Below are 27,872 nucleotides of genomic sequence, written 5' to 3'. Positions count from 1 at the left end.
GGCGAGTGCAGCAATCTCTCAGGTCAGACAGGCAAGTGCAGCAATCTCCCAGGTCAGGACAGACGAGCTCCTTCGATTCCAGATGTTATGCAGTCTCTGTCGTGCACTCTGAGAACGTGTCTATATACATTCGGTGTACACCTGGTCGGTAGTAATAGTCGCGCCAGCGGCTTATTGACTACGCATGCGCATATTCATAATATACTATGCGAGTAACCGGAAGTGTACCCTACTTTCATGGGCGCCGCCATGTTTTTTTGAGTACTCGTAAATAAACAAATACGAAAAGTGCAAATTATTATTTCATAACTTGCCATTTATAAAATATATCTCTTTTATTATCCGGTAAGTGTTATTATCCACCTTGTCGCTGATACAAAATATCGTTAATATCACGCATAAAAACTGGAAAAAGGGAGAAAACTGTCGTGCATATGAACGGGGGGGGGGGGCATACGCAAAGAATGCTGGGATTGAATTTTAGAAAAGCGCCCCCTGTGTCAATAACTAGATTCGAAAATTGCCAGTTTTTAGAAGGAACGCTATAGTTTTCAGCTTGCAAGTGGAAGGTGGGCAGTGCGGTTACCATTGCAATGATGAGGGACTGTTCAGGAATTACTTCCAGGGGGGCCTGGAGGATTTTCTATTTTCATGGTGATTTTTTTCCATGGCCCCCTGGTAAATTATGAAGAAAATCCATGGCCCCCCTCATATTTCCTGGTTTTTTTCCATGACCCCCCAAATCTATACATGCATGCTTACATACTAAGACATATACAGAGCGACAAGTTTATCACACTTCACAAACACAATACAGAGGTCATTTAATGAATATAACAAAACATTTAAGAGCTATAATTAATTGGCCATAAAAACTCATTTGCCTTATATATCATATAGAAAGAAATTTTTACCGTCCTTTTATTGTGATTTACCGACAATAGCAAAATTTACATAACTCATGCGTTCACAAAATCATGATACTCTGTTAAGTCTGTCAAAATTCCTGTTTTATAGCTTTAAAAAAAGGGAGAATTTGTTACAAAATATACAGTGAATGTCCCTTTTGTGTATTTGAGATGCACTGTAAATAGCCTGCAGGTATTCTTCCTTTTCTAAATGTTGTCTGTTATCACTATTTATTTTCATGAATTGTATAAAGGGCCGGTTGCCTATAATACCATATATATATATATATATATATATATATATATATATATATATATATATATATATATATATACTGAAGTATACAGATGTCCTCGAGGGAAATTACAGTGCTCAATGCAAAAAGCAGAGCGTTATAAATAAACAGATTACTTCAAGTACAAAGTAATGAAATCTATTACTTAAGTTTCATGCATCTTGCAATCCTCAGATAGAGTGAAAGGATTACTAGCTCGACGCTCTTACATATATGATCGGGACGAACCATTCTATTTGTAGGTAGTGTTAAAATTCGATAAATAATATTTGTTTTGGTGGCGACATTTTGAAACCAACTCAGAGCGTTTGTTTAACAGTGTAGATTTGTCAGCATTGATAATATGCAGCTGATATCAGAAAAGCTGCATATTATCAATGCTGACAAATCTACACTGTTAAACAAACGCTCTGAGTTGGTTTCAAAATGTCGCCACCAAAACAAATATTATTTATCGAATTTTAACACTACCTACAAATAGAATGGTTCGTCCCGATCATATATGTAAGAGTGTCGAGCTAGTAATCCTTTCACTCTATCTGAGGATTGCAAGATGCATGAAACTTAAGTAATAGATTTCATTACTTTGTACTTGAAGTAATCTGTTTATTTATTTATATATATATATATATATATATATATATATATATATATATGTAGACACACACATGTATATATATAAATTTCTGAAGAAAAGTTAATTATTAAACATGAATACTTCTTTCGTTAAGTCCACTAAATGATCCATTTTATAGCCTTTTCCTTGATTATTTTGACAATTACTTTGTCCCAGATGTTGTTATATCAGTGGTCTCTATCAAACACTTTGGTTGTATGTTGCTAAATTGTTTTTAACATTACATACTAGTAGCAAGTACTTAGAGGAAGAAATAATTAAATGATATACAAAGCAGGGTGTGTTCACTGACTAGACAAGTTGTCTCACTTTTTCTTCAGTACTCTCCAATAGGTGGAAATGAATTGAAAAACTTAGCAAATGTTTGACTGTGGCAGGTACAGACTGTTAAGGTGGGGAACTACCCAATACCAAGAATATTGTCATTTTCAAGAAATCTCATATGTTGTAGCTTGTAAAATGGCTGTTCCAAATCTACTTTTTGAGATAATTTACATTCAATTATCCTTTACCACATGATTTTGAGCTCTACACATGACTTTTATTGCAAATTTGACCTGTTCAAAGAAAACAATACCCATATGGTGGATAAAAATATTATTTCATTACACTCTTGATTCTTAAGTATCATCTACATGTAGTATTTCTAATAGAAACATCATGTATGAAGTTACTCATCCAATAACAAGTATATGCCACCTTATAGAATGTAATTAAAATTGTGAAAAAATGCTGCGTCAGCACTTTTTCATCAGTGATTTTTCAAAGAAAACTATACAATGATGATTCTCTTTAAAAATAAAGCACAGTAACATGGTATTTGTTTTATATTTTTCAATAATGCAGCTTTCAGTGGATCATTTGTGAAAGTTCTACGAAATTGACAATATTCCTAGTATGTTTTCTGACATTTCCACATGTATGCAATCCTATGCAATGACTAATTTTGGATAGCCCTGGGTGGTCTTCTACCTCTTATGCCAAGAACAATCGCTATTTTCATCAAACCTCGACTTATTGATCTCATTGCAAGGCAAAACCAGTCATTTTTTGCTCACGTGTTTACACACGTGAGCATATGTCGCAGCGATGTCTGTCTGTCTGTCTGTCTGTCTGTCTGTCTGTCTGTCTGTCTGTCTGTCTGTTGGTCCGATATCTCTAAAACGGCTCATCAGATCAGAATCAAATCTGATACATAGATTCAGTTAGCAAATGGCAAGAACTGATTAGTTTTTGGTAGGTGTGGCTTGCATACTTTTTGCTCATTTGCATAATTAATGATTTTAGAAAAAACGGATATACATTAAAAACGACTGCACACAATTTGATGAGATTTGCTACATATGTTGATCACACCAAGATATATCAGCAGTTGGAACCATTAAGGGGTGACATGAAAGATAATTGCTAATTTGCATCTTTAATGAGCTTTCCTAATTAGGGATACATGTCTGATTTGACTCAATCAAAATCGACCAAACTTGGTATATATATTAAAGATACTATGATTTAACATTATTGAAAGTCATTGAAAATTTTTACTTCAAACAATTCCGAATTTGCATATTTAAAAAAGTTTCCCAATTAGGGATATATATCTGAATTAACTTGATTGTAGTTGTTGAAACTTGCTATATACATCAAAGATACTGTGATATAACATTATTGAAAATCAAAAGACATTTTTACTTCAGCCAATTCCTAATTTGCATATTAAATGAATTTCCATAATTAGGGATATTTATCTGAATTGACTTTATCAAAATTGATAAAACTGGCTATGTACATTAAAGACACTATAATACAATATTATTGAAAGTCATTAAGCATTTTCTCTTCAGCCAATTCCTAACTTGCATATTTAATGAATTTTCCTAATTAGAGATATATATCTAAATCAACTTGACCAAAGTTGACAAAACTTGCTACATATATTGCAGATACCATGATACAACATTATTGAAAATCATTAAGCATTTTTACTTAAGCCAATTCCTAATTTACATGTTTAATGAACTTTGCTTATTAGGGATATATACTGGGATTTACTTTATCAAAGTTGGCAAAATATGCTTATGTACATTGATGATTATACCAGGTTAAAACAATATCAAAAGTCATTTCACATTTTCATGTCAGTTAATTTATAATTTGTATGTCTAATGAGCTTTCACAGCTCGGCATACATGGCTTGAAGGACTTGGCCAACGGTAATTACACTTGCTATATAAAGTGGTGATACAATGACAGCAGTAAAAGAACTTTAATATCTTTATTTCAGCTAATTACATATTTGTATACTTCATGACCTAATCGGCGGTGATTATTGTTCATTATGTTGATCATTATACTTTCAATGAAGTTGCATACATGTGGCAAAGCTTAAAATTTACACATAACTGCAATATATAATGAAACACGTGAGCATTTTCAGTTCATATCTGGTATACTTTCATTTTCTGATACCATGCAAATCCTCTCTGTATTTTTGACAGTGCAATTTGTGCAAATAAAGATGACTACAACGTAAGTTTTCTCACCGATACACATGATACACACAAAGACAAGCACATAATTCAGTTAGAAATTGTCGGAGCACATAATTGGCAAAATGATATCTATCTTTGAAGTTTAATGGTACACAATTTGCAGGTCTCCACATGCACAAGTCCAGCATACACTTTCACCTGATGATGCTGAATAACTTGCAGATTCACGGTGAAAATTGGGGAGCCTAACTATTGTTTTCTTTTCTCTCTTTTTCAAATTTGGTTGCCATAAAACAAAGTGACTGCCACTGAAAGCAACAATCCTGAGGAATATTTCAGAACCTTTGTTGGACAGTACACTTTATATATAACATGAATTCACATAATGTATTTGTTATATTCTGCTAGTTCCATTCACAATCAATGTTCATAAATGCAGATAACCCAGGATACGGCAAAGTTCAGTTTTTGTCAGCAGTACTTTTTTTTTCAAGCTGACAGAGCATGCATATTTCACATTTATTTACAAACTTTAAAATAGTCATGATGCGGATATTTTCAGATGACAGGAAACAAAGCATGCTGATTTGGCTTTTTTTGCCTTTTTCTGCAAGCCATCACTGAGAAATCCTTGATCATACAAATCAGAACGAATGGGATTCTAAAGCATTAGTATCATTACACAATGTGTGAGCCTACCCACAATTCTCCTTGATTCATACACACTGAGATCACTTCTTGACTACAGCAAATTTCTTTTGTACACAGGATGCTATGGTCAATAATTCAACAATCTGGCACAGTGACCATAGTATTGATGCACATGATCTTCTGGATGCACATACAGAATTATTGGAAAATGAACCCTTTTTCTTCGTGGGAACAGCAAATTTGTAAATTTTACACTAGATATTTTGGACAGCCATTCATAATTTTATAGATCAGGACTTCTGGGCAAATAGTTAATTGATGTGTTTCTTTTCCATAGTCCCCCCCGAACACTCCCTAATGGTGGTATAATACGTCCCTTGTTTGATACAATAGCCTGTTATCATGGTAAAAATTGCCCATTTTTTGTCCAACATTTTTACACATTACAGAAAATCTATACCTGCACTGCTGCAGGGTTTGACGTCGTGTACGTACGTGAACTACTTTCATCAGAGGGAAACTGGGGATAGTTGTCATACAAATGTATAACAAGTAACAATTAATTCTATTTTATCATGAATCAATACAAATAACATTGCCAATCTTAACCCCTGGCGCGACACCAAGGGCTGAGCCCTATATAATATTATTAAAATGTCCACCATATATAATCTGCATAGAATCTTGGAACACAACATGTGGCGACGTGTTATGAAGATCGAGCCAAGCAATTGTACCTCTCTCGACCAAGCTTAGAAAAATGAATATGGGGCATCATAACAGTTGCCTGCTTAAAAGACAGAAATGCTTCTTTCTGTCTCCCCTACTATAAAAAGCATCTCTTCACCGTCCTTTTGTATAAGTACACATTCGCATTTTCATACGGGGATTAGAAATTAGATCACGTTTAACAGTAGTGCCAGGCAGGCAAACCAAACTTGTGGCATATTCACGCTATAGAAAAGTGAAGTTATCAATCTCCGGTATGAATTTTTTTGTCTGCTGAAGTACATGAAACGAAGATACTTTCTGGAGAGACTATCTCCGACCAGTAACCCCGCAAAAACACAACAACGCCTATTTGTCGCCACAGATCATATACTGTAAAAGTGTAGAACACAGTGTCGTCAAACTTTGCCGTGCGCGTCACAAAATATCGAATGACTATCTCGAAGCTTATTAAGAGGGGTAGCTGAACTATTCACTGAAGAAATCACTCAAACAACATACTTTTCATGATATACTTTGTTTCAATTTACTTGACTTAGTGGTGACTTAATTTTGAGTACATCATCAGTTCGAAACACATTCATTGTTGTACACCAATAATAAACCATCCCTCTAGAATATTCAATTTTAGCAAATTTACATCGCACCCCATTTTTATTTCCAAGAATTCCAAGCAATGCGGGTTTCAATGCCACCTACGTCAGTCGTCCTACAGCAAACAATCCACGGTACCTCCTACGGAAAAGATGAGATAAAAAAAGCAAAATTTAGTCAGATAAATTGCAAAATCTAAACGACTTCCGTTTCGTAGTCGAACAGTGGATCTTAGGAGGATTATCGAATATAGAAAAGGCAAATTAAAAATCCCTGGAAGTTTAAGCCTTTCTGAATTTTCAAAAAATATGTATTCTTTTGCAAATTTCGAGAAAAGTACGTGTGCAATGCAAAATCCGAAAGAAAACAATGAAATTATCACACGCGAAAATTGACCCTAGAATGCTGACTACCCGGGCCCTTTTCCAAGCTCTATTGGTCCGTCTCTTATTCGCTCTACCACAATCACCCCAGGAGTCATTTTCAATATTTGTAAAATGCACCACCGCCTCAGCAAAGTTGGTGTAATTTTTTTTAGCTTGGGTAGATTAAGGAGGTGACTGTGCTATGCAAAACTCGCTTTGACAGATGTTGCCATAGGGAGGACAATGTTTCAGGACGACAGCAAACTCCGCATCCTGCATGAACTTTTATTAAACCTAGCTACGTATGAGAAAGCATACCATGTTTTATCTCAGCCTCATGGCACAGTTTGTGGTACTTTCCGTTTTCCTTGAGACGTTCAAAGGCTGGGTTGAACCAATCCACAGCACGGCTTCCTTTCTTGAAGATGTAATGCACGGAAAGATCGTGGTGTTCAGAGGAACACTCGATGCTAAACCCGAGCTTCTCCAGATCGTCAGTGTCTGCGGGCATGGCTTTGTGTGGTACGAAAACTGCGTCAACCTTCATAATAGTCAGGGCATAATGTTATGAGTTTGCATATAATATTATGAGTTTTGCATGAATTTGATCGTTTCTTTGGTGTCAGCCAATCGCTCTGCTACGTTGGCGGAGGAAACGTTTCCTTCTTTCAAGTGCAAACCGCCGCTACAATACACCTCACAAACAACACTTACGACTACATGGCTCACAAATTGTGGACCTCGGCACTGTAATGTCTATTAGAACGAATTACCGCATGGATGGTACGATCCTCCGTCTACGTGACGCAACGGAGGGCGTCAGAGGACATAACACTATAAAACGTTGAAGTTGTTAAAAGAGTAGAGGTTATTACGCATGTTTCACTTTTCATGTTAATCACTTTGACCTAGTGTGACCGCATTCTGATCATACGCTGTCTAAACCAAGTTGTATAACAGCATGGAAGCTGAGCATGTATGGACTGAACGCAGTTTGTAAGTTTGAGCTGGAATCTGGCGATAACTCCTGAACCACTACCTCGCGATGACTATAGTACAGCATTGTATTCAATAAATGGTTTCCTTTGCAGGCCTGTGCCAAGTCTAGATTTCAGTGTAATTTTGGAAGAGTATGAGCAATGTCACTGTTTTATAGTAAACACCTATTGCCTGGTCATGAGGGCTATAGCGCCCGTCTATTACCCCGAGGGGCCGTGTGTTACCAGAAACACATAGCGATGTGTTTCTGGTAACACACGGCCGCGAGGGGTAATAGACGAACGCTATAGCCCGAATAAAGACCAGGCTATAGGTGTTTTATAACCCCGGTGATGGCAGTCCCCGGGTTGGTGGGTACCCATGCGCGTTACCAAATTCACGGAAAAGGGTGTGTTTTTCTTCAGTCATCTCGGAGATTCTAGGTCCGTGAAATCGAGAAAAAGGGGTACTTTTTCAGAGTAACCTCCGAGAGTAGGGATAGTCTTTTCATAATCACCCTAGGACACTAAATCTGGTCTAGTCTCACTCACAAAGAAAATGAAAAACAGTACCGTACGTTTGTATGTACATATGACGTATACATGCCCATCACTTAGGGTCCAACCCCCCTAAATCAAATTTAGTGTGTTCTATAACTCCCAGCATTCCCGGCCAGCTTTTGAACTGCAACGAGCAATGGCGGCTGTAGATATTAGGGGCATACTTCGGGGAAGATGCATCAAATGTGCGGAATGCACATAATTTGTCTGTGAAAAGGAGAGTTTCAGGTGTGGGTACTGTGGGTGTGTTCCTGGAGCACACAAAGTGAAATCAAGTAAGTTTCCAAACCATTTTCGTCCAAACCATTTCAAAAATGTTCCTATTAAACTGGAGTCTGGACCCGGGAGTCTAGCTAGATCTTATTTTTGCAATTTGACATGTGGTGGCCCTGAAAAGGGCCGTTTTTGAGTAATGTTACCAAAGTTACGTAGCATCACTCAGAGTAGCATCACTCATGCTGAATCCCCTTCATCCTGCTTTACAAGCTATGGTGATGCTTCTGCAGGCCACATGCAACAAATTCACCCATGAGACTGTCTTACGTCAGTGGACGGAATTACAAGATCTCTATGAACAACATCTACAACCAGTGTTGGGTCCCCTTGTTGGACATGCATCTGATGGAGATTCACGAAGGCGTAAGCTTCACTTGATGCATGCCTTCGGTAACAATGGTGAAATAATCGCAATCATACCAATCCGTAATCCAATAACACTAGGTCAAAATTTGTAAGACAATAGTTGTAAACATAGACACAAAACAGCACAGAACAAACAGTAAATAGACGGTACACAAACAAAGTCAAATTCATGAAAGAAAGATATATGGACCTCTGGCCAAAAGACCAAGAAGTGATGTCAGGTGTTTCGAAAATAGTAAGCGCATCCTGCCCCACATGTGGCACCTGCCATATATCAATCTGTTAGTCAGATAGGTAGTGGTCACTAACTAAGCCCCCATGTCACCGATGCCATCAGTGATCATTTGTCGAAGAGAGATATTGTATTTATCTACCAACTTGCGATACCTGCCAAAAAAGTTTTGAATGTAGAGACAAGTCTTGCTCTGGTGTAACCTTGATTTAACAGTTTGTAGAGAGATGGCCATGTCGCTCTACAAAATCACCATATGAACTGCATGCTCTTGCATATCGAATAAGCTGGGAAATGTATACCCCATAAGCAGGTGAGAGTGGAATATTACTGATGAGGTGTGGAAAATTGATTATACTAAAGTTGAAATCATCTCTCTTGTCATATAGCCTAGTAGAAAGGTGACCATTAGAGTCAAATTCAAGTAAAATGTCCAGATATGAAGCAGAAGAGGCCGTTTCTGTAGTTTCTTTAATCTCCAATTCTGGAGGATAAATCATAGCGAGATATTTACTGAATTCAGAGTTATTCAATGAAATAACATCGTCTATGTATCTAAATGTAAGGTTGAAAGTACGAGCTACAGAGACCTTTTTCTGCTTGATAAGGTTCTTGATAAATTCTGCCTCGTATGAGAACAGATACAAGATAGATCATGACGACTTTACAGCTAGTGGTGAACTTGTTACAAGAAATGGCAGAACATTTGTTGTAAATCTGAGTGACCAAGATTATGTCCACAATGCTAAAAAACTTGTCAATCATCTTAAACATGCTTCTAGGGTACTAAGTTTAGGTGGCAATGTTTGTCACATGAACCACCTTCAGTTAGTGCTTGACAGATTCGATATTATTGAACATGGTCTGCAGCAAGATGATGTTGACAGGAGGGACAGAATGAATTGGGAAAGCTGTCAGGGAGTACTTTTTCCAAGGGTTAGACACTGCCTAGATCAAATCAACAATGGTGAAACTGGACCAGTAGAAAATGTCAGTGGCACCCTAGCATATCTGAAGTTGGTGTGGTATTTTGTTGAGATGTACTATTCCTTGTCAGCGTCTCTCCTGTCAAGAGTTAAGTATGCATCATATGTGGTCAACTTTTTAAGGATTTGGAGACTGTGGATGTTTAGAACTGGCACATTAACTCTGAAAGAGCATTTCATCTCACGAGAGACTTTCCTAGATGTAAGCCTTGGATGTCATCATGCTGTATTGTACATAAGAGCTACCAGGGATTTTGCTGTGGAACAAGCAGTACATCTAGATCAGACTGGAACAGACTGCTGTTAGGAATATTTTTCTGCTAATGGATCTTTCATTGTCAACAAGCACAACTACACCATTGCTGACATGTTTCAAAATCGTGCCAACATGAATCGTCTCCAGGAAATACTGGCTGATGAACATGGTCCAGATATGCCAAGAAGACATAGGAAAGGAGAAAATGTCTGGCACAGGGGAAACCACAGACCTAATATTGCACCAGATATGTATGACTTTCCAAATGATGATCAGTTGGTGAATGAGTGGGAAGCAGGTCTCCAAGAGGCTTAAATGGATCTTCGAGCACTTGGTGTGAAACCTGATACTGATGTTGACAACACTGCCAACCAGTGGTTCTACCATCCTCACATAATAGATGCTACTACTGAGTCCAACATACGTGCTCAAATGGCAGTTAATAATGACAGAGTTGAAGAGGATGAAGAAGTAGGACATAATCACATTGAGTATACTGAAAATGGTGCAGAAGTTGACCTTGATGATATAGATATAGAGATAGCTGCCCATCTGCGTCATACAATTCATGATGACGCGAATGTAGACTCTGACGAAAGCCCTCCTGAAGTTACAGCAAAATTTGCTAGCACAATAACTGTGCATGGAGTTGGGGAAGTTCACAAAGGCACGCTAGTCAGTCTACTAAACAGCAACCCACATGGGGTGTCAACGGACAGACTGAAAAGGATACGGACAAAAATACAAGTAGCAACTTCAGCAACTATCTCACCGGATCAGATCGGACTATTTGATGAGGTTGCCATCCATGTGAAAGAAAAAAGTCTTTCATCCTAGGTAGAATCCACAGGATTAGAAAGAAAGGAGTTTCTACAATAGAATATAAGAGACCGTTGTCTCTTAACTCCAAGGTTGCAGAAAATGTCGTCATCACTGTTAATGTATTCGAGAACAATGGGTCCAAATACTTGTACTGCAGAGGTGAAGTTAGAGAGTTTATGTTCAGCGATATAATAATGAAAGTTACATTACATGTAGAAGATAAGCTGTATGAGCTGGCTAAGCCAGATGAACTTAAACTAAAAGAATTTGTGAAAAACATAAATGCAAAATCCAGAAAAAAGACTGACAATGTGAAGAATAAGCAAAGAATCCTAGAAACACGAGGGACAGTAGATGATGGGAGGTGTATTGTCACACAGGAGCCAGCAGAGAACTCCAGATCCAAACGGATAAGGAAGATGATTGTGTATGAATGTGACTAAAATCAAGTGAGGACAAACATTTGTGATGTATGTACATGTATACAAAGTCAACCTCCAGGGTCAAGCCTGGAAGTCAACATACTAACCTCCTAGATTTCGAAAATAAGGGTATGTTTTTTAAAGCTAATTTCTCCCAGATTTGCCACAAATAGGGGGTGTTTTTCTCAGAAATATTCTAGGAAAGGGGGTACTTTTCAAACTTGGGTAACAAGCATGGGTACCCACCAACCCGGGGACTGCCACCGCCGGGTTTATAACACACCACATGCTCATGTTGTCAAGTTCCTACGCTGTTAGAATGTTGGAAAATGTTGGAAAATCTGTTTCAGAGAATGTGTCGTCACCTATCCCGGACGCACATCACGTTCTAGTAGCGATCTTTCACTAAACGAATGTGGAAGACGGACGAGAACGTCGTGTTTCCAAGCATGCCATTGGTCCGCTTTCGTCACATTTGCATGTCTCGTCGCAAATTCTGCAACCCGGTTGGACGGTAGCCTAAGTAATTAGTAGCCGACGAGGACTTGTCCGTTCCTTTCCGTCGTCTCTCGTCTCATTATAATATTCAGACGCTGCTCTGTGTTGCCTCCACGGTAGCGCTTGATTCATGCCTTCCAATCAGAGAATAGCTTCGCTTATGACAGATGGATGGCAGGACTGTGAGTGAGTGTCGATATAAATGCACACCTGTCCATCGTGTTCCTGTAATTCTAGGGATTTGTCATTATGAAAGCATGTGGGTGTTACAAGTATTGTAGGCTGCGCAACCTGTTTAATCCGAAAAGTCCCTCGATACATTCACGGCGCCTTTAGTCTTGGAAAATTACTTTGCATACCTATCACCTGTTTTAAATCAAATTTAAAAAAAATAAGATGTATTTCTTCATTGCATTGTTCTGGATGCAAACTGGCGAAACTGAGGAGTCTTCGAATCAGATCGTCACCGATATGTATCCAAGGTTAAACTGTTCTGAGCGTCGAGCAATGACACCAAGAAATCGTATCTTACTGGTACTGATCTAGTTAAGAAAGTACCTAAGTGAAGATACACTAGCATCATGGTTTCAAGTTAGCATATATACCGTTTCCAGAAATTACTTATTTGGTACCCTTGTTGTGGCACTATTTCAGAAGAATGGTGAGATGGCCTTCAAGGGAGGATATTGAAACTCTCCGAGGACACAGGGAGTTTTTTTCCAAACGCAATATGTACCATTGACGGTACGTTGCACGCAATATATCGTCTAATAATGGAACCACAACACAACTTTTACAGCGGACATTTTCGTGTCATGCGATGAGCACCCAATTAACTTGTGACAACAGGGGGAGTCTGGATTTTGGGGCCATTTAAATGACAACGGACAATTTCAGTTGCTGCCAGGCAGGCATCGGCTCTGGACTGGAATTGGATATTCCGAATGATACATATTTATTAGCTGATCAAGGATACATGAACATATCCTCTTCCGACAGTTTCCAGCGAGTCAGCTTGTTGGCCAGAATCGAATGGATCGCATAATATTTAATCGTGAATTTAATCGGTGTCGCATTAACATGGAGCACGTGATAGCATATTTCAAGACCTATAAAGCCACAAAAGAACTGTACCGCCAACCTCGTTGGTTCATGCCTGTAGTTGCCGATGTGTGTGCCTTTCTCACCCAGCGCCACATTAACTTAGTGCGAAGACTTCACCAGGGAAAATCCCACAACAGTGTTTATTTGGTTCTTTTTTGCGTGGCCATCGCTACTATCACCGTATATTGTGCGTGTAATAGGTATTTTTATGTTAGCAAAAATGAATGATTTACCTCCTGGCCTGTGGAAGTCGTGCTACTCACGATGTTAACCTTATCATCTAAAAATCTCACCGCCAATCCAAGGCTCCAAATATATAACGCTAACAAGGCAATTTATCCCCTCCCGTCGACCGCATCAATGAACGGTCCCTTTTTGCAACTATTTCTGTCAATTGTCTTGTTCGTGACACAAAGCAGTGCCCCATTATTATAATGAGACGAGGGACGACGAAAGGAACGGACGAGTCCTCGTTGGCTACTAATTAATTAGGCTACTGTCCAACCGGGTTGCAGATCTTTGCGACGAGACATGCAAATGCGACAAAAGCGGACCAATGGCATGCTTGGAAACACGACGTTCTCGTCCGTTTTCCACGTTCGTTTAGTGGAAGAGCGCTAGTCACCCGCCATTGTTGCAAAGTGCTGCAGACGACACTACGGTCACGTGACCGGGCACTTTTCCAAATTTGGTCAGAACTATTTCCCTGGGGAAATAGCTTTTCAGAAAATACCCTCTTACGTCACTTTTGTCGATCCGGTGGGGACTAGACGTATCTATTTTCTCGTCACGTGAAGTATTCTGGCGAATCGCGACACGGAATGAGCATGTGGTGTGTTATAAAATAAGTTATACTTGTCCCTTTGAAGGTGTTATAAGTATAGGCAACACAGCGCAAAACCACATAATCTGGAAAATGACATACGACATAGTATACATCATAGTACATGAATGTCTTGTCTGAAATGAAATCATACTCACCTCCCCTGCTCTGAGAAGGTGTAAAACTTTGTACATCTTCTTCAAATAGATCTTGTTCTCGGTGGGCAAGGGACTCAAGTCGACTGTACCATCGAGAGCGAGGCACTTTTCATCGGCCGCCCATCCGTCCAAGAAAGCTAATATCAAAACAGGTATGGTAGTCAGATAATCAGCGAACCCACGACCAGGAAATGTATCTTACGTTTGAAAATGTCATTAGAGTTTCGTCCTGTGGGCGTTGTTTAAGGTTCTCTGTAATTATCGGTAATAGGGGTTTCACGACTCTACATGTGGCGAATGAGTTTTTATTGTTTTATTTCGTAAGGCTAAAGCCTTTGTAACCTTCAAAAAGAACTATTTCATCTGTCAATTTTGTAAGAAAGCACTGACTTTCCTCTTCACTATGTATTTACTAACTTTTTATGTTGGGTAAAATGTTTCTTTTATCCTCAAATACTTTAAACAATAAAACTTTATATATAATATTTTGGCCTACCACTTGTGGGAGTTCATTTTTAAGCTTATGGGGTTACTAAATTTTCCTCGGCATAGTTTGAAAATCTGGAATTTTATCTTCCCTATAGAGATAACACAAGGAGGGCGGCCATTTGGATTTTAGATATCGTTCAATGTTTGGTAATTTGGTTCTGTGGTACCAAAATTTGCATCATGATGGTGAGCCTCGGTTTTTATTATTGACTTTGCAAGAGAATGGTTGAAAGATTCCCAGGGGAAAGTTGAAGAAAAAGTTTGAGTCTTTCAATTTTGAGGCAACCATAGCATACTTTTTCATGACATTAAACGAGCCAAATCTCTTCTCATTCTTCTAGAACAGTTCTTGACGGGTATTTTATCTGAATATCGACTATTAAAAATCAGAAGCCCTGTGGCTAGGCATTTTGAAAAATCCCAGGAAAATGCCCCTCAGGTAGTAGCTAAATATATATTCGCGATATCTAATGTTATGAGAAGAGACTGGATCAGGAAATATTGATAACCACTTATGGAAAACAAGATGGATTAAAGTAAATGTAATTTTTGGGTTGACTTCGTGCCTTTATAATAACATACCTGGGATCTTATGCGTACTGAAGGTTATTTTGAATTCGTTTGAGCTAAAAAGCGTAACTCCATTCAGCATAATTGTAGACCAGCAGAATACCACTGATGGTATTAGTCATGATGAATTAAAACTTGTATTTGGCAATAGCTCAATTAGTATAAAGATTAATTCCCGGGATTCTGCAAGACTGTTTAAAACTTCAGTTGAAAATAAGTTAATATGAATTAAACCAGAAATAAAAATATGTAAAAACAAGAAACCATCTTACCAACGCGTTTTCCGGTGACGTCAGCAAGGTCAACTCCTTTTGGGTTGCCTTTCAGGACGTAAAATTCTCCATACGGGTCGTCAGAATTGAAAAGGGGTACACTGAAGCTGAATAAGGGAACACGTAGAGGTGTCCGGAAATATCCCATGCATCCGTCATACCATCGACCTAGTATGCCTAAAGTCAATATATATATATATATATATATATATATATATATATATATATATATATATGGGAGAGAGACAGAGATAGACAAACAGACAAACAAACAGACACAGACAGACAGAAACAGACAGACAAAAACAGAGAGAAGAGAGAAAGTGACAGAAAGAAAGACAGACAGACAGACAGACAGACAAGCAAAGACAGCGGGGCAGAGATGGCAGAGGGGAGGGAAGAAAGGCAGACAGACCTAATGACAATAACAGAAGAGGAGATAGGCAGATAGTGACAGACAGAGATGAATCATGAAAGTGCGTCAGTAAGTTTTCGTTATCATGACGATACCACATGAATGGTGCGACGGCTGTCTTGCAAAGTATTCGACAGACTGTCGACTTGTGCGAAGAATATAATTTCACCAATCCAAGTGGGCACTTTCACAAATCAAAGGCGGAATAATTAGAAGTAATTGTACTGTAATGGTTGAAAAGCGATTTAAATTCAAAACTCTCTGAGTAGCCTCAGAATTGTGATACATCTCCAGAAAGTGTGAAAAGTAGAGTAATACATCTCAAGTAAACTTTCGTGCACTTGTTTGACTTGGAAAATTAGTTCACCGCAATAATTGAAAATTGTCAGAAGAAACGAAGCCTAAAATGTCGAACTCTCGAACTCTCCAGTGGAGCTTTATATCGACAAAAGTTCTACAACGCCCTACTTCGAGAAAAGTATCGAGAATGGGTAGACTGGCCCTATTAGCTTGGCTTTATACACAGCAGTTACTGGCTGGTCTGTTGGCCATTGTGTTCACCCTATGATCTGTGCGACAGTCTGCCAAAGTATATTGCTTCAATTTCGCTATCACCTCACCATTTACGCGACAGCCTGCTTAAGTTTATTTCTTCAGTTTACTCTATTGTATATGCCCACAGACTTGATCGAGACAAGTGTAGGAGAATAGTGAAAAACGTCAAATATATGCTTTACAGTTTTTGATACTTCGCCGGTCAACATTTTTCTCAATGCGTCATCACTGTGCAACCATACCAACACATGCAAGAGAAAAAATGTGTTAGGAAAATAGCTTCTTGATCAGACAAAAGTTATGACACCTTTGTGAAAGTAGTTCTTAAACTGCTCTTGAAACATGTATATCGGTACACAAATGCATAAAAGAAAATTTAAATGGAATAACGACTTACGGAGAACGGAGACGAAGAGAACGCCGACGACAGTACTGCTTGCCATGACTGATGCCAACGAGTCAATGATGAGAAATGTACAAATCTATTGTTATATTCGTCGATTGAAGCAAAGGTCGAACATAGGCAATACAAAAAGAGACACATCAGTCCAAAGATAAGAGCTGAACATTGTCAGGACACAAAGTATATCTTGCTGATCAGCAATTACCGGTTGTGTTTTACATAAGCTCGTAACATCAAGATATCTAGGGGTTATTCCAGTTGAATGCACTTCTGACGTCTGTTTTTTTATTAGTCATCTATTTCTCCGCCTATCGTAGCCTAATCCATTATGTTGGTCATTTCATATGGTATTAACATTATTAATTATTATTTCTAAGAAGTCGATTGAACAGATTTTGTGACGTCATGGGTATTATGGAAACACTGTTTCGGAACGTGAACGGACAGGCCATCGTTCTGTTTGAACTCTTCGTCCACCATCTCTTAGCATTGCATTTATGCGGCATCGGCAGTGTGTACAAGTTGACGGATGGTGTGTAAACCTAGTGGCCATTAGACTTTGAGTGGATATCTGAACCAGATCTTTCTGTTCGCAGAATTGATTTCGCAATGCGTGAAGTTCGTTGGGAGCACAAAAGAGCATGTCGTGAAACTCATAAAATCACTAGTGACAATGGGTCGTGTATGACATTAGGTGGTTGTGTGTTTGTATCGGAGCTATTTTACTAATTTTACCATTTTACTAATATTTCAATTCATATTGCTTTGCAAAGAGGCTTTGCATAATTTCCAAGATGAATATAAATTAAGCATGCATTAACTGTTGTGTCATTGCCTACTTTTTCATTTCTTGCAATCCAACAGTCTACCAGATCCCGAACAATTCCTGGCCAACCTCGATTCTATATGCCTATAATGAGATCCATAAAACATACGGCAGGAAATTTTTCTATTAGTAAGTTTATATAAAGGAACTCTTTCCATATCTTTTCACAGAAGTAGACATGTATTAAGAACAAAACCCGAAGTACAAGGGGATGAATTAAAAAGGAGTCTTTTTAAAGTAAGTCAGTTCCATTATTTATGCATATACATTATCTTTCCTCCATTTTGTCGAGTAGAAAGTGTTAAAGGTTTCCTTCCAGATGACGTCAACGTTCAAGGACGACTCTTGTCAGCATTGGTTTGCTGATTCGCCGATATGCTAGTTAACAAATAAGTCGATAAAATGCTATGACTAACTTTTCGATTGTTCATGTAGCGATTTTCCATGGCAAATATTTGCCACGGAGACGGATATTCCAGAGGTCGTTCTCCCGTAACATCTGGAAATGCTCAATACAATTTTGGAAAACTGAGACTGTCATTTTTTTCTTACTCCGAGAGCTTTAAAATGAGCCATCACAAGCAGTAGATCAGAAAACAAATGTAAAAGTTTGAGAGTTCTAATATCTGTTCTAATATAGTGTTCTTGCGGTGCATTCTATATACCTTAATTCGAGTGGGCCACGACAAAACAATCGCGTGCTTCAGAACATGACAAACTCAGAAACGTGAGAGAGACAATCAACGTATCCTCCAAGGAAGTTGTTTGAGCATAGACATACATCATCACACTGAGAGGTTAGTCTTCTTGCACTACACAACATAACTACCTAGGGATCATAGATACATGTGAAAGATTGTACACTACAATATCCCGGGTACAAGACATATGTGGACAATTTACAGGGAATATACTCTACAAGTTTACGGCGCGAAGTTTGGTGCATGCTGCCAGCTTGAAAGATAGAAATCAAAACTACATTTCGTCTCTCCTCATATGGAAAAACATCTCTTTCACCTTTCAAATAAAATATAGTTTTGACCTGTTATGGGAATCCGACATTAGTGATGGTTTCACGTAGTCGGCAAAGCAGGAAATCCGACTTGTTGCACTTTCATAACATACAAAGTGAATTGGCATTAATTTGGTATGAATACTTTGTCTGTTCAAGTACATGCGAAACGAAGATACTTTCAGGAGAACCAATCTCCGACCAGTTGCCCGGCAACGACACACCTATCTTTCGCCACAGAGCATATACAGTAAAAGAGTGAAGAACGCTAACTCGGTAAAATTGGCCATATACGTCTTGTAAAGACACATGACGATCTCGAAGCTAAAGAGTTATATGAGGGATAGACCTGTTCAGAAATATTTCAAAATAAAACACTTTCATGAAATTATTTTGCTTAATGTCCATTTACTAGACTTGATGATGATTCATTTTTCAGTAAATATTCAGAAAACGCATTCATTGCTGTACACCAATACATCTTTCAAGCCTCAAGATTATCACAATTTAGCCATTGACATTGAATTCCTTATTCATTTCCAAAAAATCAAAGCAATGCGAATCCAATGCCGCCTATACGTCGCTCTGTCATCTTACAGCACACAATCCACGACGCCTCCTACGAAACAAATGCAAAAAGGTAACATTAGTGAAGAATATCACAAAACCAAACTGTCTTCGTTAAGAAGTGGATCATTAGATATTTGGAGGGTGTTTTTTGAGCATGGAAAACTCGGTGAGAAAATTAAAAATTGCTTACTAGTTCCAGCCTTTCTGAATATTGAAACAGAAATGTTCTATTGAAAGGCAATATCAAAAATTGTGGAAATTTCAAATTTTCGGGGAAAAAAATAAGTATGCAATGCAAGATCTGAAAGGGGAAACGAAATTTTCGAAGGGAAAAATCTACCCTAAAATCCCGAATACCCTCCTCCAAAGCTATATTGGTCCGTCCCTTACTCTGTCTATCTCTGTCAATCATCACTTTTAATCAATCAATCAATCAATCAATCAATCAATCAATCAATCAATCAGTCAACCAGAAAAGTTTATATAGTGCCAAAATAAAAAAAAAACCAATCTTTTGCTAAATGACGTTCAATGGCTACACCACACTAAATGCTCTAGAGAACAAGTGCGTTTTTTTTAAAGTTTTCAAAGTTTGGGGATTCTCTGATGTTGAGTGGTTGTGCATTCCATAGTTTAGGTGCAGCGCATGAAAATGGACGGCCACCATAGGTGATGAATTTGTAGGTTGTAGATGTTAAAAGTTTCTTGGTGGATGACCGGAGTGTACCAGTTTGAGTATAAGCTTAGGGCTGGAGCAGATCACTGATGAACGCAGGAGTCTGGTTGTGAACAGCATTGGAAGTTAACTGCAAAATTTGTAGTCAATCCTGCGACGAACTGGTAAACAATTGAGACGGGTGAGAACTGGGGTGATCAGTCAATTTCACCATTTTTAAAATCTACTGTCATCTCAGGAAACATGATGTAATCAGATCACGACCATGGCGAACCGGCAACACTGTAATACCCTTAAGCAAAGTATGTCAAAGGAAAGCATACCATGTTTTATCTCAGCCTCATGGCACACTTTGTGGTACTTTCCGCTTGCCTTGAAACTTTCAAAGGCTCGGTTGAACAAATCCACAGCACGACTTCCCTTCTTGAAGATGTTGTGTACGGAGAGATCGTGGTGTTCGGAGGAACACTCGACGCTCGACCCGAGCTTCTCCAGGTCGTCAGTGTCTTCGGGCATGGCTTTGGCCGGCACGAAAACTGCGTCAACCTTCATGATAGAGAGTCCATAATATTATGAGTTTTGCATAAATTTGATCGTTTCTTTGGTGTCAGCCAATCGCTCATTTCCTACTTCCAAATGCAAACCGCCGCTACAATACACCTCATGAACACATAGCTTACAAAACTGTGGACCTCGACACTGTAATGTCTATTAGAACGAATTACCGCATGGATGGCACGATGCTCCAGCTACGTGACGCAACGGAGGGCGTCAGGAAACAAAACACTAAAACGTTGAAGTTGTTAAAAGAGTAGAGGTTATTACGCATGTTTCACTTTTCATGTTAATCACTTTGACCTAGTGTGACCGCATTCTGATCATACGCTGTCTAAACCAAGTTGTATAACAGCATGGCAGCTGAGCATGTATGGACTGAAGGCAGTTTGTAAGTTTGAGCCGGAATCTCGCGATAACTCCGGTACAACTACGTCGCGATGACTATAGTACCGCATTGCTTTCAATGGATAGTTTCATTCACAGGTTTGTACCTAGTTTATATTTCAGTGAAATTTTCGAAGAAGTATGAGAAATGTCATTGTTTTATAGAACAAGAAAAGGCGGAGCTATATTTCAGTGTCCGTTTGAAAGTGTTATAAGTAAAGGCAACACAGGGCAAAACCACATAATCTGAAAAACGACATACGACATAGTATACATCATAGTACATGAATGTCTTGTCAGAAATGAAATCATACTCACCTCCCCTGCTCTGAGAAGGTGTAAAACTTTGTACATCTTCTTCAAGTAGACCTTGCTTTCGGTGGGCAAGGGACTCAGGTCGACTGTACCATCGCGAGCGAGACACTTTTCATCGGCTGCCCATCCGCTCAGGAAAGCTAATATCAAAGTCGGTATGATAGTCAGATTACCAGTAAACTGGCGACAAGCAATGCATCTTATTGTACGTTTGAAAATGTAATTTATATTTCGTCCTGTGGGCGTTGTTTAAGGTACTGATTAATTACCAGCAACAGGAGTGACATGCCTCTTCAGTGACGAATGTATTTTGTATTACATATTTCGTAAGGGTAAAGCCACTCTAACCTCAAAAGAGAACTAATTTTTGTCGATTTTGTGAGAAAGTATTGACTTACCTCTTTATTTTTCTTTTATCCTCAAATATTTTAAACACCGAGATCTTATAAGTAATCTTTTAAAATCCTAAATGGCAAACATGCATCCAATCAATCGTTTGATTGGATAATGATCTTTTTATCGACATTTGACATTAAATGTATTACATCTGTTGACTCTAAGGGAACGTCACTTTTTAAGATTTTCACAGAACAAGAAAACTCATGTAATTGACTTATAGTTTCAAAACGGTTGCAAGAAAACTCAAACTAATTTGCAGACACTATCGAGGTTCTGAAATCCTTAATTTTGTTTGTAAGCATCTGTTTCCGAGGTTAATTCACATCTATTTGAAGCAAGTAACTGCTATAAATTGTAATAAATTTAGGAAAATCCAATTTGAGATGACTTAATGTAAGAATATGCCTCGGGAACAGATATTCGGACTCCCAAAGTTTTACAACATTGTTTTGGACTACCACATGTTAGGGCTTATTTTGAAGCATATGGGGTAGTACTATTTTCCCTTGCTCATAGCAGTTTTGTGACAACTGGGAATTTTGTTTTCCCCCATATAGATAGCACAGGCATTATGGCAATTTTGAATTTCAAATATGGTTAAACATTGGGTAATTCGCTTTTTGTTTATCCTCGATTTTTATTCTGTGTCTCGAAAGGGAACGGTTGAAAGGTTGCTTGACGGAAGTTTGAGCAAAAGTTTAAGTCTTTAAATTTCGAGGCGCGAACTGCCTTAGCGTGCTTTTTTGCATGATATGAGCAAAATCTCTTCTTATTCTTTTAGAAAACTTCCAGACGTTATCGTGTCTGAATATCGACTAATATATCATGTCTTGTGGAAAGGCATTTTGAAAAATCTGAAGAAAATTCCCCTCCGGTGATGGCTAATTATTCGCAATATATAGCGTTATACGAATAGACAGGATCAGAAGGCAAGGAGACCCTTTGATGATCATGTGAACCACCTACATGTGAACCACCCATGGAAAATAGTTCCATCTAAATTATTAAAACAAGAGAGGGTTGAAGTAAACGTAATTTTGGGGTTGACTTCGTGCCCTTATGATAACGTATTTTCCAGGGTATGCTAAAAACGTCGAAAGATTTGATTGTCACATTGGAACTCCATAAAACTGTTTTGAACACTAAGGAAACTGTACTCCCGAAATTACAAGAATAATTGATTGTGTTTTATGTTTGTATGCTGGAATCTTATATTCAGAACGATAGTACAGTAAAGTTGGTTAAAACTAAATACTGGGAGATATGCGTACTGAAAGACAGTTCGTTTGAGCTAAAATACGTTATCATTAGCCAGAAACGAAAAATGTAAAAACTAGAAGCCAGCGTACCAACGCGTTTTCCGGTGACGTCAGCAAGGTCAACTCCTTTTGGGTTGCCTTTCAGGACGTAAAATTCTCCATACGGGTTGTCAGATTTGTAGATAGGTACGCTGAAACTGAATAAGGGAACACGTTGAGGTGTTCGGAAATATCCAATGCACGCGTCATACCATTGAGCTAGTATGCCTACGATCAGAGAGAGAGAGAGAGAGAGAGAGAGAGAGAGAGAGAGAGAGAGACAGAGAGACAGACAGACAGACAGACAGACAGACAGACAGACAGACAGACAGACAGACAGACAGACAGACGAAGACAAGCAAAGGCAGAGAGACAGAGGCAGGTGGAAAGACAGAGGGGAGACAGACAAATAGACAGACAGACCCAATGTCAGAAGAGAAGAGGAGATAGGCAGATAGTGACAAACGGATGGAGATGAATCACTAAAGCGCGTCAGTAAATGTTCGTCAGAATGACTACAACACAAGAATAGTGCAAAGGCTAAGCTTAGCTTGCAAGGTGTCCGATATACTGTCGACCAATGCGAAGAAAATGATTCCACCAATCGAAGAGGATAATTTCACAAGCAAAGGTGGAATAATTAGAAGTACGTCATATGTTAAAGGCTTTACTTGCGATTCAATGGACAGACAGCACATAGCACGAGTATTGCGTACGCACCTTCTCCGGCTACGGCGCTACCAGACTCTTCGTGATGGTAACAATTGTCGTAGTCGTCATAAATGACATCACAATCCTGTCCAGCTTCTTTACAGACTATAAATGAGGACGAGACATATATATGTGTTATATATATATATATATATATATATATATATATATATATATATATATATATATATATATATATATATATATATATATATATATATATATATATACACGAAATATAGACACCTGAAATGACTTTATCGCTTTTTGTGACATCACAGTATGCACAATATTAAACTTTTGAAAAGGAATCCCCCGTCAACGGTCACGGTGTTGTTGTCTGCGAAATAATAAAGGTCTGGCCAGAAAATGTTATTTCAAGTTTCATTGTAATTACAAGGATACATTGTGTGCTTGCAATCTCATAATACTGATAAGAACCTAAGACTACATATATATCTAAAGTGGCAAATTATTTTGCTTCTTTGAATGCATGACAAATGCAGTGAGCTTGCTATGATTATAGTGATATTGTAACTGAAGCGAAAAACGCTAGTAACATACCTCCCATTACCAGATCCTTGTGGAATCCCTGTATGTTGCCGTCTTCGTCCCTTCACAACAAAAACGCCGTTGCTTTTATTTCAAACAACACTGGAAATAGTGTCATAGGATACTGGCAATATGATGTCAGTTTGGTTGGACTACTTGTTGTGGATAAAACGATTTTGCGCACAAATTGTGAGAGAGATTAGAATAGCTAAATAGAAAACATGAAAGTGAAGAAACCCTTCATCTTTTATCCCAATGTGCAATTATTACATTGGGTCTTGAAATACCCCAAATTTCCAATCAGTTGATCACACCGCCATCTAGTGTCAGCTATTCATTTCTTTTTGTCTTTCCGATGAAGATCGTCGTCCATGACAGATCGAAAGCTCAATACGCTGAAAAGCATCGACTGCTTGTGTTATATACATCTTGGGCCACAATAATCGGATACATTATCACTAGTAATAATCAGGGATGACGTCACAAATTTCACTAGTATTGACAAAGGTGTGATGTAATGGATGTCAACACTGATCAATAGTATCGCAATAATATGAATATAAAACTTACAGATATTCGTATGGTTTACCAACAGCCATACCAGTTGCCAACAACCACGGCTCATTGAATTCATTTCGACCGCGTCCAGCCTCATCGGCCTTCTTCGAGGAAGACTTTAAGAGACACAAATTGTGAAATGGAAGGAAAAGTGCAGGATTCCGTGCGTACAAGATAACTCACATTTTTTTTGCCTGACAGAATGTCTTTTGCATTGCGAGCTTTCATATACATAGGGGTGACTTGGCATTGATAAGTACCTAAATATACTTTTGTGATTTATGTATTTTTCGGGCGATGCATATTATCGTCTTGTCAACAAGTAGGTGACGTGACACCGAACAGTGGCGGCGCACTATCTACAATGATGAATGCACGGCCCAACTACCTGGCGGCCTAGCTGCTGTTCGCAGTGACCGATTCGCTGGAAGTGTTTTCCATACCTCTGGTTCGCACATACATCATTTTCCATTCGTCTCACATTGCGTCGGCTTGAAATTCAGTAATACTTACCATTAGGAATGCCAGCAGTCCCTGGTAAGCAAACGTTCCCTGGACTATAAAATTGAAAATATTAATAATTATGTCTAATTAGGGAATTCTGTGATGCCAAAGCAGAAATGCTCGAGCGAAAGAACTCAAAATATAGATTTCCTCTATTTAGTTCCCTTTAATAGTCTCTGTATTTCGACGACAGACAAACGCATGCTTTTAGAGATGTGCGCATGGGTTTGTGAGAGTGAATATTTTTGTCATTATTTCCGTCATCAATCTATTGTGGCACGATTAAATGCAACCCCCTCCACCCCATCCCCCGAAAGTCACAGCGTCTCTTCCTGCGGTTTTTTACAATGTTCTCCAAGAGACTCATCCCCAGTCTGCGCGTTCAACTCTGCAAGCTAGTTAATATTCATAAAATTTGGAGCTATGCCACAAATCGAAACATGTACATGTGATCTGATGACTGGTTAATCGGAAGTATTATTATTTAATCACAAAAGCATGGCCTTTGTCTGATCAAAGGTACCGTGCCCCCTGATAGAAAGGGCATCGAATATCGAACGTTATCTGGCGTGGTCACTCAGACGATGCAAGGTCCAAACAGTTCGTCTCCAGCGATGACATGAAAAGAGGGCCGATCAACCTCCCTGATTCTCCCTTGAATAAGAAAATCTCAATCTGGAAATCAATAAATCCCCACAATTCGATTTACTTGCTATAATCCGACATCAACAAACGCCTACACCTGCAGCAACTTTTTGCTTCCGTTTGCACTGCTATATTTTGACAGCAAGGAAGTCTTCAACGGGCAAATTTGTTCCTTTTTTCACAAGAATTATGCAATGCACAAGTCTTGTATGATGAACATGGTGACTTATGTTCATCGCGACCTATAAAAAGTGGATGAATGAATAGAGCAACCCTTTCTGAGGTCTTGCTGCTCTGGTCGTCAAATGGATGCTGACGTGTACATTTAAAAAGCTCTCTTTTTAACTTTGTCGTCCCTGTATATGTACAAAGATTGCAAATAGACTAAAGATTCTGAGTGGTGAGATGTCATAAATATTATTTCGATGAGAGATCTTTGGTAGAAATGTATATGTATTGATATATATTTTTCCGATTAAGAAAACACTGTACTGTAATGGTTGAAAAGCGATTTAAATTCAAAACTCTCTGAGTAGCCTCAGAATTGTGATACATCTCCAGAAAGTGTGAAAAGTAGAGTAATACATCTCAAGTAAACTTTCGTGCACTTGTTTGACTTGGAAAATTGGTTCACCGCAATAATTGAAAATTGTCACAAGAAACGAAGCCTAAAATGTCGAACTCTCGAAATCTTAAGTAGAGCTTTGTATCGACAAAAGCCGATACAAAGCTGAGAGAAAAGTATCGAGCATGGTAGACTGGCCCTGTTCGCTTGGCTTTTTACACAGCAGTTACTGGCTGGTCTGTGGGCCATTGTGTTCACCCAATGATCTGTGCGACAGTCTGCCAAAGTATATTGCTTCAATTTGGCGATCACCTCACCATTTACGCGATAGTCTGCTGAAGTTGATTCCTTCAGTTTACTCTGTTTCGATATTTATATGCCCACAGACTTGATCGAGGCAAGTCTTGGAGAATAGTGAAAAACGTCAAATATTTGCTTTACAGTTTTTGATACTTCGCCGTTCAACATTTTTTTCGATGCGTCTTCACTGTGCAACCAAACCAACACATACAAGAGAATAAATATGTTAGGAAAACAGCTTCTTGAGCAGACAAAAGTTATGACATATCTTTGTGAAAATACTTCTTAAACTGCTTTTGAAACATGTATATCGGTACACAAATGCATAAAAGAAAATTTAAATGGAATAACGACTTACGGAGAACGGAGACGAAGAGAACGCCGACGACAGTACTGCTCGCCATGACTGATGCCAACGAGTCAATGATGAGAAATGTACAAACCTATTGTTATAACCTTCGATTGAAGCAAAGGTCGAACATAGGCAATACGACAAGGGACACATCAGTCCAAAGGTAAGAGCTAAACATTGTCAGGACACAAAGTATATCTTGCTGATCAGCAATTACCGGTTGTGTTTTAGGGACCGTTCAGTTTTTACGGCCGGGGGGGGGCCGGCAAAATCCAGGGGGGGGTCATCGTAATTTTGGAATCCACAAAGGGGGGGAGGTCATCGCTTTTTCACTGGTAGGAAAGGGGGGTCACCACATTTTTAAAACATAATACCAACAATAAAGTTCAATTTATGCCATGGCCATGATCGACCCTCTTTACCGGCGGGCCGCCTCGGCGGCCCACTACAATAAATATACATTATGTATTACCCATGACCCTCTTAACAGGCAGACGCCTTTGGCGGCCCACTCCAATTAGGTTTACTTCATGCAATGGCCATGATCCGACCCTCTTTACCGGCGGGCCGCCTGCGGCGGCCCACTACAATAAATTGACTTTATGTAATACCCCACGGCAATCTTACTGTAAAATTCCCAATTGAAGCCGCGGCTTGTATTAGAAACATTTTTGAGGGACCCCTGGGATCACGCACTGAATAATGGTAATGGCCGCGCGCCTTCAGCGGCCCTGTCCAGTAAAGTCTACTTTATGCAATGGCCATGATCGACCCTCTTTACCAGCGGGCCACC

At 38.8% G+C, this 27,872-nt stretch overlaps 1 protein-coding gene across 3 annotated transcripts; it reads right to left on the bottom strand.

Moving 5' to 3' along the window:
- Window positions 1–6,361: 6,361 nt before the first annotated feature.
- On the bottom strand, window positions 6,362–27,201 carry LOC139122606 (arginine-binding periplasmic protein-like). 3 transcript variants are annotated; one of them, XM_070688160.1, is made up of 9 exons: window positions 27,086–27,201; window positions 25,227–25,270; window positions 24,726–24,829; window positions 24,168–24,217; window positions 23,613–23,708; window positions 15,482–15,658; window positions 14,151–14,287; window positions 6,988–7,210; window positions 6,362–6,445 (listed from the first exon to the last, which is right to left on the bottom strand). In XM_070688160.1, exons 1-9 carry the CDS (start codon window positions 27,129–27,131, stop codon window positions 6,420–6,422), a joined length of 903 nt encoding a protein of 300 aa, XP_070544261.1. In that variant the 5' UTR covers window positions 27,132–27,201; the 3' UTR covers window positions 6,362–6,419. The 3 variants fall into 3 exon arrangements, with proteins under 3 accessions (XP_070544261.1, XP_070544260.1, XP_070544262.1); XM_070688159.1 differs by lacking the exons at window positions 6,362–6,445; window positions 6,988–7,210; window positions 14,151–14,287; window positions 15,482–15,658 and adding exons at window positions 19,084–19,311; window positions 20,262–20,484; window positions 21,199–21,335; window positions 22,944–23,120 and having other exon boundaries at window positions 27,086–27,170; XM_070688161.1 differs by lacking the exons at window positions 6,362–6,445; window positions 6,988–7,210; window positions 14,151–14,287; window positions 15,482–15,658; window positions 23,613–23,708 and adding exons at window positions 19,084–19,311; window positions 20,262–20,484; window positions 21,199–21,335; window positions 22,944–23,120 and having other exon boundaries at window positions 27,086–27,170.
- Window positions 27,202–27,872: the final 671 nt, after the last annotated feature.

This window comes from Ptychodera flava, chromosome 22 (genome assembly GCF_041260155.1).
Source record: "Ptychodera flava strain L36383 chromosome 22, AS_Pfla_20210202, whole genome shotgun sequence".
In the NCBI taxonomy this organism is placed as follows: Eukaryota; Metazoa; Hemichordata; class Enteropneusta; family Ptychoderidae; genus Ptychodera; species Ptychodera flava.
This window is presented reverse-complemented; position numbering and strand designations above follow the sequence as displayed.